General features: G+C 39.4%; 1 protein-coding gene across 10 annotated transcripts in view; it reads left to right on the top strand.

Moving 5' to 3' along the window:
• The window catches only part of Znf638 (zinc finger protein 638), a 95,064-nt gene extending 82,028 nt beyond the window's left edge, over positions 1-13,036 (top strand). For all 10 annotated transcript variants that reach the window (XM_004668305.3, XM_045151636.1, XM_045151643.1 and 7 more), the window contains 4 exons: positions 2,133-2,240; positions 6,318-6,413; positions 11,064-11,182; positions 12,721-13,036. In XM_004668305.3, coding sequence (XP_004668362.2) covers positions 2,133-2,240; positions 6,318-6,413; positions 11,064-11,182; positions 12,721-12,786 — 389 coding nt within the window. In that variant the 3' untranslated portion in view covers positions 12,787-13,036. The remainder of the gene's footprint in view (positions 1-2,132; positions 2,241-6,317; positions 6,414-11,063; positions 11,183-12,720) is intronic.
• Positions 13,037-13,888: the final 852 nt, after the last annotated feature.

Here is a 13,888-nt window from a genome sequence, read left to right as displayed (position 1 = left end):
TGACCACTAGAGTCCAACTTGGTGAATCAGTGAGTTTATTTGGCTTGCTTTATAGGAGCATGGACCCCACCCTATCATGGATGATAACCTCATGGAAATTGTATCATGGAGTCCCATTTTCAGTTAATCTTTCACTTCCTATATACTTTAGAATCTCCCAAGAACACACAGCTGGGTGGGGATGGGAATTAAAAATAAAGTTTTTTTTGAAACAATATCTCCGCTCTTAAAGCCAAGCTGTCCTGAAACTCAATGTAGTCCAGGCTAGCTTTGAACTGCAGCAATCTTCCTGCCTCAGCCTTCTAAATGCTGGGATTATAAGCATGAGTCACCATGTCTATTGTAATGTTGTGATGCATGGAATAATAGAGCAGCTCACTTACATGGCTTGAGGAGATAAAAATAATTTCCCTAAGAAAAACCTAGGAGCTGAGTTTGAATCCATAGTTCCCACTTAAGAGATAGATGGGCATGGCAGCATGCATTTGTATTCCCAGCACTGGAGAGGTAAAAATAGGACTTGGTGGCTACCTAATCTAGCTGAATCAGTGAGCTCAAAGTTCAGTAAGAGACCCTGTCTCAAAAAATTTAAGGTTGGGCTAGAGAGAGGGCTTAGCAGTTAGTGCACTTGCCTGTAAAACCTAAGGACCTAGGTTCGATTCTCCAGGTCCCACATAAGGCAGATGCACAAGGTGGTGCATGGGCCTGGATTTCGTTTGTAATGCCAAGAGCCCCTAGTGCACCCATTCTCTCTGTCTCTCCCTTCCTCCTTCCCTCTTTCTCTATCAAATAAAAATAAAACTAAACTTTTAAGCCAGGCATTGTGGTGCACACCTTTAATCCTAGCACTTGGGAGTCAGAGGTAGGAGTGTCATCTTGAGTTCAAGCCCACCCTGAAACTACTAGTGAATTCCAGGTCAGCCTGGACTAGAGTGAGACCTACCTCAAAAAACTAAAAAAAGGGCTGGAGAGATGGCTTAGCGGTTAAGCGCTTGCCTGTGAAGCCTAAGGACCCCGGTTCGAGGCTCGGTTCCCCAGGTCCCACGTTAGCCAGATGCACAAGGGGGCGCACGCGTCTGGAGTTCGTTTGCAGAGGCTGGAGGCCCTGGCGCGCCCATTCTCTCTCTCTCCCTCTATCTGTCTTTCTCTCTGTGTCTGTCACTCTCAAATAAATAAATAAATAAATAATAAATTTTAAAAAAAGGTCAAGAAAATTGGTAAGTTTCTAAAAAAAAAAAAAACTAAAAAAAAATTAAAATTAAAGTTTTAAGGTGGGGGCTGGGAAGATGGCTTAGTGGTTACGGTGCTTGCCTACAAAGCCAAAGGAACCAAGTTCAATTCCCCAGTACCCATGTAAAGGTGGATGCACAAAGTAGCACGTGCATCCGGAGAGTTGGTTTGGAGTGGCTAGAGGCCCTGTTATGCCCATTCTTTATCTTTCTCTCTCAAATAAAATACAAAAGAACCAAAAAAAGTAAGGTGGAGAATGACTAAGGAAGACAACATTTGTAGCACATGCGTCCAGAGTTGGTTTGCAGTGGCTAGAAGCCCTGGTATGCCCATTCTAAAAACCAAAAAAAAAGGTGGAGAATGACTAAGGAAGACAACATTTGTCCTCGGCACACACATTCACGTACATGTGCACCCACATGCATATAAACATACACACACAGCATATACATAGTTATAAAAAAGGATACTTGAAAAATGTAACCAAGCTAAGAATAATAATCCCACTGATTTAGGAACAAGCTAGGGAAATGTGTATAGTGACTTGGGGGGGGGGGGGATTGTAAAGGATTAATTTGTAGAACACTTTCAACGGCACATAGAATATTTCAATTAAAATGAATATTTTAAAATAGATTTCTACTTAGGAATAGGTTTCTTTGGAAGGTGTGGTAGCAAATACCTGTAATCCCATCACTCTGGACTTGAGGCAGGAACATAAAAATTTAAGATCAGCCTCTATTTCATTGCAAGATACTGTTTCAAAAGGAAAATAAAAGGCTTTCTTTCCAAATATTTTTTGCAACAAGTATTAAAGTTGTTACTTTGATAGATTAATATGTTAAACTTAAGGCAATTTAGATACTGCTACTGGAGCAATAAATTAGGCTTTCTTTTCAAAGATAAACCGCCAATGAAGAGAGCTAGGATTGGGAAAGCATTACTCTCACAGAAAGCTGTTGCAGCAGAACCAGCAAAAGGTGAAGAGGCCTTCCACATGAGTGAAGAAGGTAAAATGGGTTGTTGGGAGGGAAAGAATTAGATGGATGAAATCAAGGTCTCAGAAGTGACCATTTAATAAAAGTAGAAAAGATGCAGGATCTGGATCCGATTTTTATCATTGTAGTTTAGAGAGATAATAGACTTGTGGATACAGAATGAGAAATGTGGAAATCATCCATAAAAGGTTATTCTGACCATTGTGCAGCATAAAAGTGCAATCATTTATTAATTATTATTTGTGGTTACTTCCAAGCATCCTGCCAATAAATTAAAGTATCTGAGTAGAATTAGTATAAGTTGAAGCAAATGATGTCCAGTGAGGAAAAATATTTACATCGAAATGGTACTTGCCACTGTGTTATTAGACTAGATACTGTCTGTGCTAAAGTGGATAGATAAAAAATTCAGTTTTTTTTAAAAAAATTTTTGTTCATTTTTATTTATTTGAGAGAGAGAGAGAGAGAGAGAGAGAGAGAGAAAGAATGGGCGTGCCAGGGCTTCCAGCCACTGCAAACAAACTCCATGTGCCCCCTTATGCATCTGGCTAACGAGGGTCCTAGGGAATCGAGCCTCGAACCGGGGTCCTTACACATCACAGGCAAGCGCTTAACTGCTAAGCCATCTCTCTTGCCCAAAACTTCATAGTTTTTTTTTTTTTTTTTTTTTTTGTGGGAGGAAGAAAATTTAATGAAGCTTACAGATCCAGGGGAAGTTTCATGACAGAAGAAACTGGGCCCCCTTTCACAGAACCAAGTAGAGAGGAAAACCAAAAGCCACCACAAGCAAACATACACACTTCAGGACCTCCAGGCAAAGCTCAGACAATTTGCATATTTTTAGAATGGAATTCCAAATTCACTCCCACATCTTAGGGCTGGACCCTAGAATCCACCCACCATGACACCTCTTCCAGCCAGGTAGCTGGAAATGTAAACTGCAAACTTTAATGAAATCCTAAATATACTGTGTGGCATCCATTCAAACTACCACAGACTACCTGTGAGTGTTGAAGGGAAGTCCTTAGCCACTCCTCTCATGCTTGGAGAACTACCTCATATGATTCCTGAACATTTATTATTCACTCTGTGCAAGTGCAGACACAACATAGCCTTGGGGATGCAGTGATGGTTCTGAATCTTAAAGAAGAATAATTGCAGCAACAAAAAACTTCATAGTTTTGATCTCAGTGAGTTTACTGATTCAGAGAGGTAGAGGAAAGCATCAACTCCCAGAATACCTTGAAGATACACCTTTCTTTGTCGCACCCTCCTTGCTGTCTTGTCTAAGAAAAAAAATGGCCCTGATTTACTCCATGATGTTCTTTGAATCTGATCTCTATGCCATCCAGTGACCTTATTTTCCCGATGAGGTAAAATAGTCTTCCTTCATCACCTAGCCAATTCCTCACTAATTTCGTCTCTATTTACCAGAGGAAATAAATATCCCCTGCTGACCAATTTGAATTTTACCTTCTTTGACTACTTATGCATAAAATGTAACCTAGTCTTGGTCATTACAGAGAGGGAGAGGGATGAGCACCATTCCCTTAGAATCGTTCTAGCTCCACAGCAGAGCTTTTAGAAGGAACTACCTATTCTTAGGTGTTCATTTTCCATTGAAGTAGATGTGGGTTTTTTTTGGCTTATTCCTCTTATTACCTTTTGAAGTTGGTAAGGTTCTGGTCAAAAATGATTTTTAAGGTGTTTTTCTGAGCCAGAGATCAGTGGTGGTATGTTTGCCTAGCATACATAAGGTTTTTGGTTTGATCCCTAGCACCACCAAAAAAAAAAAAAAAAAAAAAAAAAAAGTGTTTTTCCTCTTAAGGCCTTGGGTTTTCTAAATCTTGTTATTGTTGATCATGCCCTTTTGGAACTTTCCATGATCAAGTGAGTAATCCTTCTTCCTTGTCTCTTACTTTCTATTACCAAAAAAAAAAAAAAAAAAAAAATCCTTGACACTGTGCTATAGTTAATCATTACATCTAACTAATGGTTCCTAACATGATTGGTTATTGTCCAAGATTATAAGAGTTTAAGAATGAATCAATTTTCCATGCAATATAACTGTATTTATTTATTTGTTTGTTTGTTTTATTGTTGTTGTTTATTTATTTATTGTTTTATTGTTGAGGTAGGGTTTCACTCTCTAGCCCAGGCTGACTTGGAATTCACTATGTAGTCTCAGGCTGGTCTCAAACTCCCAGTGATCCACCTGCCTATCTCTGCCCCCCAAATGCTGGGATTAAAGGTGTGTACCATCACGCCTGGCCCTTACTATGTAACCTTAATATATACTATAATGCAGTCCATTGTTGAAACAACTGTGCCTTTGGAGTAGTAGGAACAGATATTAACAACAGTTTATTATTTATTTATTATATCATTATATAATTATTACATAATTATATAATGTAATATATATTATATTATTATTATACCTAATAAGAGGAAGGAACTGAAGACAGGCAAAGTAGGTTATTGTAACTCAAAAAGGATAGTCTAGGGCTGGAGAGATGGATTAGCGGTTAAATGTTTGCCTGTAAAGCCTAAGGACCCTGGTTCAAGGCTCAATTCCCCAGGACCCATGCTAGCCAGATGTACAAGGGGGCGCACGCGTCTGGAGTTCGTTTGAAGTGGCTGGAAGCCCTGGCGCGCCTATTCTCTCTCTCGCTCTCTTTCTCTCTGTGTCACTCTCAAATAAATAAAAATGAACAAAAAAAGGATAGTCTAGCTTTTTTTATAGGCTTAGGATTTAATGTCCATTAAAATGTAAGGAATAAGAAAAAGTAATAATTTCCAAATTCTAGCCATCCCCTCAGATTAGCCTAAGTTTCTAGAGAGCATAGACCTTAAAGTCATAAGTCTTTGTTTGACCTCTGCTCCTTACTAACTACAGTCATAGACATGACCGATTTGCATTTGTTGAAGAAGTAACAGTAGTGATGATTTATCCTTTTTTAAAATCTCCAATGAGATAAAAGCTAAGTGAATAATAGGTAAAAGGGATTTTAAAGGTATTTTGTAATGGCTATTTTTTTGAGCTACTGAAGATAACTAAACTTGCTTGAAATTACATTTTTCATTATACAGAGTCTGCTAACATTAAGCACTTTTTACTTATAATTTCCTTTGCTAGGCTTTAAGATTTGTCGTTGTACTCTTTGTTTTGTTTTGGTTTTTTGGGTTTTTTTGGCGGGGGGGGGGGTTCCAGGTAGGGTTTCATTGTGGCTCAGGCTGACCTGGAATTCACTCTGTAGTCTGAGGGTGGCCTTGAACTTGAACTCAAGTCTGAGTGCTGGGATTAAAGTTAAAGGCATGTGCCACCACACACTTTTGATTGTCTTAAGATATCTGTGTAGAGTCAGTATAGAATTACCCTCTGCTGGTATCCTTTTCCTCTTAACTTTTATGTTCTTTTTAACCCAGCACCTTGAATTACATGTAAAATTAACTTCGAGTAACCTTATTACTTGACTTCTCAGAATGGGGGTTGTGGAGATGGGGGAATCAAAGGGGTTAACAGAAGTAGGGGGATAAACCAGGCATGGTGGCACATAGCTTTAATCCCAGCACTCAGGAGGCAGAGGTAGTAGGATTGTCATTAGTTACAGGCCACTACCCTGAGACTACAGTGAATTCCAGGTCAGCCCGGGCTGGAGCAAGAGCCTACCTTGAAAAACAAAAAAAGTAGAGGGACAAAAGAACATAATGGTGAAAAGACAAAATTCTCATGTGGAATCTAGTTTTTAAATATACATAACACAAAAGCAGAAAGGGAACTATTGAGGGGAAGGAAGACCTGGAGGCCAATATGAGCAAGGTAAAATGATATATAATGTGTGAAAATGTGTCATAATGAAACCCATTGTTTTTATGCTAATTTTAAGAAATGAATTATTATTACCCTTTAAATCTGAAATATTAGTAAAATTTTCCTTTGACTAGCCTTGTGCCCTTAAATTCTGTAAGTCTAAAGAAATTTGAGCATTCAATGTCCTAAATCAAATCATTAACCAAGGGGATAGTTCCTTGAGGTATATTAAAATAATTTAATTTAATTTTTCCTTGGAAAATTTGTGGCTTTAGCTGATGAAGAATCTGAATTAAAGGATTCAGAACCAGATGAAAAGCAGAAGACTGAAGACTCTTTAGGAAAGTCTGTGGCATCTGATGTTTCTGAAGGTAAAATGAAAATGACTTTTTTTTTCTAATCCTATGAAATAAAAATTGAGCACTGTTGCAGTTACACTGTGTTGCTGGGACAGATACCTGACTAGAAACAGCTTATGGGAGGAAAGGGTTGATTTCAGTTTATTGATTACAGGGGAAGCATCATCATGGCATCACTTCCAGAGGTCTGTAGCAGAGAGACACCATCAACCTCTAGGAAACACTAAGAGTCAGAACTCAAACTGCTCTTCAAATACACCCTGAGGCTGGACTAACAGATCCACCTCAGTGACACCTCCTCCCACAGGTTGCTGGAGATTTAACTAAGAAGTTTAACCTTAATCAAAAATATCTATGCTGGGCATGGTGTGCATGCCTTAATCCCAGCAGAGGTAGGAGGATTGCCATGACTTCAAAGCCAACCTAAAAATACAGAGTGAATTCCAGATCATCCTAGGCTAGAGTGAGACCCTGCGTGGGGGGAGGAAAAAAAAATTCCTGAGGCTGTGAATGACATACATGTACGTACATTCAAACCACCACATTCCACCCCTGACCTCCATATACTCATGACCTTGTCATAATGCAAATTGCACTTAGACCAGCTTCAAAGGTCCCCCTTAATCTTAGCAACTTTAACATTGTTCAGAAGTCTTAAGTCTTATATGAGATTCAGGACAGTCTCTGTGAGCCCTATAAACCCAAAATGCAAGTTACATGCTTCCAACACATATGGCACAAAGTAAATATTCCCATTGCATAAAAGGCATAACAATGAGAGACAAGACCAATACAAAATCAGTAACTAGTAGGCAAACATCTATAGTTCAAGTACAACATCCATAACTAGTGATGAAAGTCTTTGGGTTTCCAGTTTTACCCTCCAGCTGTGCCAAGCAGTAGCTCTTCATGACAGCCATTTCATAATCCTGGTACATCCAAAACATCTTTGGGTCTACACTGCAAACCACAGTTCATCTCCATGGCGCCATACAGCGGCCTTACTTGGTCTCCATACAGGGATTTCTACCCTGCTTCACATGCCATATATCAGCAGTGGCTTCTGCAAGCTTGTGCACTTCATGACCCACTTCTCTACATTTTTCATCCTTCCAAAACCAATACCAGGTAACTAGTACAGACAAATTTGTAAATCAAGAAGGGGGGATAAACCTCTTGGCCTTCAAAGGCAGGTTAGTTCTTTAGAACTCTTCTTTGAAGCCTCCTCCTCACAAATGAGTTTATATTCTTACTCATTGGAGCCTTTGAAGGGTGGATTTCACCCTCAGGAATCATTTCGCAGTTGACCCACCCTTGATGGTGATAATCAGCTTAACATTTGCAGCTTCAGTAACCTAAAACCAGTCACTGAGCCTGAAACTTTTAAACTTGCACGAATTTTTCCTGGGATGAACCATAGGTATTTCATATCCTTCTGTTCCATACCTACTACCAACACGCCCATCTGTTACTTTTTTTTGTTTGTTTGTTTGGTGAGGTAGGGTCTTACCCTAGCTCAGGTTAACCTGGAATTCACAGTGTAGTCTCAGGGTGGCCTTGTACTCACAGTGATCCTCCTACCTCTGCCTCTGAGTGCTGGGATTAAAGGTGTGTGCCACCATGCCCAGATTCTATTACTTTTTAAAATTTTATTTATTTGAGAGCGACAGAGAGAGAGAATGGGTGTGCGAGGTCCTGTAGCCATTGCAAACAAACTCCAGACACATGCGCCCCCTTGTGCTTCTGGCTAATGTGGGTCCTGGGGAATTAAGCCACCAACTGGAGTTATTCGGCTTCACAGAAGTGCTTAACTGCTAAGCCATCTCTCCAGTCCTTCCATTACTTTTAAATTCAGTTTTGATTATACTCTCTGGGCATGGGTAGAATGCTTTTTGCCAGTAACCCAGTTCCAACAAAATTCTTTTTCCCTTTGAAGTTTATAAGCTAAGCCTTCAGGCTACAACCACAATTCTCCCTGTTTTTAGCATTTTCAAACTATCACCATTGTAGTCCATCAAGCTTTGCTTATACTACCACAAGACTTCTTTAGTCTAAACTACCAAATCCTTCCACATTCCCCATGCCAAAAAGTTCCAAAAGACCAAAACCCACATGATCAGATCATCACAGCAACAAATTCACTCTTTGTACCAATTTTTCTGTTGCAATTACTTTCTGCTGACCAGATGAAGCAGCTTAGGGAAGGCTTATTTCAGGTTTACAGATTCCAGGGGAAGCATCATGGCAAAAGATGCTGTCTTACTCCCATAGATCCATAGCAGAGTGACACCACCAACAGCCAGCAAACATGAACATTCAGAGCTCAAACCAGCTGTTTATGCACCTTAGGCATATGCACTGAAAGATCCACTCCCAGTGATACCTCTTTCAGCAGGCAACTAGAGACTTAACTAGTAAGTATAATGAAAGTGTAAGAAAAGCAAAAAAGAGAACACTGGGCTTGATCTCTATGGACAAGACTGTTTTATTGAGAGAAAACAGCGAGGGGCCTCAGTTTTCCTGCGGGATGAAGACTGACACACTGAACCAGACTAGGGTATGAGTTTATAAGGAGAACTAAGGAGGGCTGGAGAGATGGCTTAGTGGTTAAGCGCTTGCCTGTGAAGCCTAAGGACCCCGGTTCGAGGCTCGATTCCCCAGGACCTAAGTTAGCCAGATGCACAAGGGGGCACATGCATCTGGAGTTAGTTTGCAGTGGCTGGAAGCACTAGCATGCCCTCTTTTTCTCTCTCTATCCCCCTCTTTCTCTCTCTGTCAACAAATAAATCAAAAAAAAAATTTTTTTTTTTAAAAAGGAAAACTAAGCAAAAGCCAGGCTGTACCAAGTACAGCTGATAAGAAAATTTATAGCTGTTGTGTCCTTGTTCAGAATAGGCTTCTTCAGTCCAGAATGTCTAAGGGAGGATACTCAGATGGTCTCTGGTCCTTCAAGGCCATCTAGGCTAAGGGGAGTAGTCGGTCAGGAAAGGTGTACTTATGGGGCTGAATGCCTCTGTTGTTTCTTTTATTACCTTGAGCCTTGGGGGATAGCCATTAACTCTTTAGTTGCCTTTTGATTTTCAGAGAAGGCATTGACCCTTCAGTAAGCTTAACCTTAATCAAACTCACTGAGAGGCTGAAGAAATGGCTTGCTTAATGGTTAAAACACTTGCCCGCAAAGCCAAAGGACCCAGGTTCCATTCCCCAGTACCCACGTAAGCCAGATGCACAAGGGTGCATGTATCTGGAGTTCATTTGTAGCAGCTGGAGGCCCTAGTGCACCCATTTTTTTTTCTCTCTCATAAATAAAGAAAATACTTTTTTTTTTAATCCCTGAGGCTAGCCGGGCGTGGTGGTGCACAACTTTAATCTCCCAGCACTTGGGAGGCAGAGGTAGTAGGAGTATAGCCAAGGCTACCCTGAACAGGCAATGGGGGACATACAGTCACGTAATACCATAATTTTTGTTTTGTTGTTTATGTGAATAATTGAGTAATCTTCATTGCTTTTATTGAAGGCAGCTTAACTAGGCTGTTTTTTACCTGGCAAAGATATTTTTATTATACTTGTGTTTTGGAAGTCTAAGATACAGTTCCCTTTTCCTTTCGTGTGCTTTCGTTTCTGCCCTGGTGAGAATTAAGTTATATTTGCCTGTGCATAAACTCTAGCTAGGTAGAATATGCTGAAAAGCTTAACTAGCAAACTGCTCATGACCAGTAAGCTGAGTTGTACAGACTTTATTTGTTTAAACAGCCAAGTACTCCACGTACACAATTTGCTGTTGCCTTCCTCTTCTGCTTTAAGGTATTCCTGAGGTATTTATTTAGATGCTGTCAGATTCTTATCCAGTGAATTGCTCTTTTGAGAACTGAACAGTTCTTTATTACCTGAAGACTGTAGATACCTGTTCAGCTTGTGCAGTGGCATTCTGGCATTGCCTGTGTGAAGTTTGGAATTTAGAAAACCATAGAAACGGTTTCTTTTGGGGCCCATGGTATATATTTAATGCCAATCAGGATGCTAGTAGGACTGAGAACTAAGAGAAAAAGCAGGAAGGGGCTCTGAGTTGTCTAGGAAGAGGACAAGAGGGTTCTTAAGGTCTTTGGGGGCAAGATTAGATAGGAAAGGTTAGGGCTCTGTGTAATAGGTTGTAAAGCTCCGGCTGCATGGGTTGTCCAAAGGCTGTTTCACATGGAGATGTGAAATCATGCTGGTGCCATGCATGGTGTCTCAATCTTTTTAAGGTGAGCTTTTGATCTCTCAATTGTTAGCTCCAAGAGAAGGGGCTATTTTCTCCTCTATCTTCATGAGGAAGGGCTTAGGAATTACCATAATAGAAGGTGTTGAGTCTAGGGTCCCAGGCTGGAGTCTAGGTTTACTTACTGAGTAGAGAACAGAAGCAACTCTATGAAATCTCATTTTCTATACCCACATTTAGGAGGAGGGGGAGTTCAGGGAGGGACAGCCTGGAGGCTCTGGAGTATTACAGGATTTGATAAAGAAATAAGGCTGTAGGTTTTGTGATTAAAATTATTGCTCTTGTGATCCCTAAGTATATAGTAGTGTATATTATGCTTGTATGGAAGTACATATGGTATGCTTCATATATTTACTGATTATCATAACTTGATAATTTTTTTTTATTTTCTTCCTGTCTTTTAGATTTAGACTTTCTTGTACCGAAGGCTGGATTTTTCTGTCCAATTTGCTCTCTCTTCTATTCAGGTGAAAAAGCAATGATAAATCACTGCAAGAGTACACTTCATAAGCAAAACACCGAGGTAACTTTTCAAAATTTCTCAAGTGAAAAATCTTCAAATGTTATTACTGTCTTTTGTTTTCAAGTATTCTACCCAAAGTATGTATTTCTTTTCCCTTTGTGGAAACTTTTGTATTTTTATGCCACTTTATTCTTCTCGAGTCTAAGAGCCTATTTTTCTCTTCCACTGTTTTTTTTTTTTTTTTTTAAGTTGTTATTTCTAGCCCTTGTTCCTTTTACTGGAACAATAGCATTTGCTAGAGAGAGGATTTTGTAGACCAGCGGACACATAAAACATTCACAACAGGACATTACGATATGCAGTTTCTTATAAAGTCATGTACATGCTAATATAGTGAATTTTTTTTTCTTTTTTGGGATAGCATCTCACTCTAGCCCAGGCAGAACTGTAACTCACTAATGTAGTTAGTCTCAGGGTGGCCTTGAACTTACAGTGATCCTCCTACCTCTGCCTCCTAAGTGCTGGGAATAAAGGCATATTAAAATTTTAAGGGTGGAAAGATGCAAAACATGAAGGCCTGGGTTCAGTTCCCCCAATACCCACATAAAGCCAGATGCTCAGAAAAGTGGTACCTGCCTCTGGAGTTCATTTACAGTGGTCTGTGGCATACAGGGCCAGAAGGAATCTGGTGCTTCTTGTCTACCTCCAATTGACACAGGCACACTGGGATGCATCAATTTTCCTGCTTTTACGTGGGTGCTGAGGAAAAGAATGCTAAAGTAGGGATGAATTTGATTCAGTTAGCACATGAAGTCAGATGCATAAAGTGGCTCATGGATCTAGTTTGCACTGGCAAGAGGCTGTGGCACTTCCATTCTCATTCTTTTATTTTTAATTACAAGACAGAGAGGAGAGGAGAGGGGAGGGAGAAATGTGCACCCCAGAGTTTCTAAGTACCTCAAACAAACTCCAGATGCATGGGCCACTCTTGGCATCTGGTTTTATGAGGATACTGGGGAAACAAACCTGGGTACTTTGGCTTTAACCACTAAGCCATCTCTCTAGCCCCCATTCTCATTTTTTCTCCCTCCCTCCCTTCCTCCCCCTCCCCCCCCCCCTTTCTCTCCAAATGAACACATTTTGTTTTGAAAAAAATGCTACTATGGACTATTTACTTGTATTGAAAAATCAACCTAATCAGTCCCTCTATTGGAATTCTGATTTATATTTTATGGTGCTAAGGATAGAGCCCAGAGCCAGGTACATACTAGGCAAATGCTCTATCACTGAAGTACACCCCAGACCACATTTTTCTTACACCTTTAGTGTGCTTACTACCACCCCAAAGCATCTTGTGTATGGTTTCTCTTCATTATAACCACTGAGCTATAAATTGCTGTATGTATCTTTTTGATCACTGAATCCTTAAGTATCAAGCTTAATGATTGGAATGTCATAAAATATCAGAAGACTGATTAACAAAGGAAGGCAGGTTAATTAAGGCACTGTCTTAAATTGTAAATGTAATAAAATACATGTAGGCTTATATACAAAGCAACATCTAATAAGTGTTTCATGTTAAAAATTGCTTTTAACAGAGGTTCATGGCCAAGCAGAGAAAGGAAAAGGAGCAGAATGAGACTGAAGAAAGAAGCTCTAGGTGATTGAGGAAAGAAGGAAGGAATTTATTAGAAATTTGCTTAGGGTCCAGTTGAGTTGTGTATTTTTGTTACCACTTAATTTGTAATTTTTGTTTCAAAAAGCAAATATGTTGTACAAATTTCTTATTACCCTTGATGTAGAGAAACTGATGGGGAAAAGTATGATGGGTTTGATTTTTATATCAAATCATCAGGCATGGGAGAAATACCTTGTAGAAGTGTTAAAATAAATGTTCCTACTGTATATTTAAAATGCTGTGCTGTGTTTGTGATTGATTTGTGAAAAACTTGCTTGCCTCTGGTTACAGACAAGGTTCTTCTAAAACCCTTGTAAATTAGGATATTTGAATTTTTCATATATTACTAGAAATCTTAGCATGGTATGTTTCACTGTGTTTTAGCCATCCATGTATATGTTAGAGATTCTTAAATGCTCAATTTTTCTGCATAAAATTAGGTTACATCAAGTTTATCCCAGGTAAGTTTGGAAGAAATATTACTAAATGTATTGGGAAGATACTTGTTCTGTTTCTGTAAACAAAACTTTTTAGTTTTGCCAGAACCTATTTACAGCAGCATCTACTAAGTCCTGCAATATTATGTTGAATCTGCAGAGCAGCTTTTACTTGCCATGAGCTATTAGAGATGCTTTTTAAACCCTGTTACTTATCATTTAATATGTAAGAAGTTGTGAATGTCTCACTGTCGTTTTGATAGGTCTGGACATGGGTCTGTGCTCCTGAGTTTTCAGATTTGTCTGTACTTCAGAGGTCTGGTGACTTAATTATTATAATGTCTGTTTTCTCAGCTCTTTCAAGATTAGAATGTGATAGTTAATACTAGAAAGGAAGACTGGAGGGAAACAACAACCATAAAAACAAACAACTGTTTTAGATTTCTTATTCCCATCACTGCACAAAAGATGCCACATAGAAACAAAAACTGAAGATCATATCAGTGCTTTGTTGCTGCACATTCAGTTTAAAGTTAGTCACAGCCCCAACAGTACTGTACTATACATGCCACAGACTAGGAAGTTGAAGGTGGAGGGTTGACTTGGGAGTATCCATAGTGTTGGGATTAAACCATCTTAGTTATAAGACAC

This window comes from Jaculus jaculus, chromosome 6 (genome assembly GCF_020740685.1).
Source record: "Jaculus jaculus isolate mJacJac1 chromosome 6, mJacJac1.mat.Y.cur, whole genome shotgun sequence".
NCBI classification, from domain to species: domain Eukaryota; kingdom Metazoa; phylum Chordata; class Mammalia; order Rodentia; family Dipodidae; genus Jaculus; species Jaculus jaculus.
This window is presented reverse-complemented; position numbering and strand designations above follow the sequence as displayed.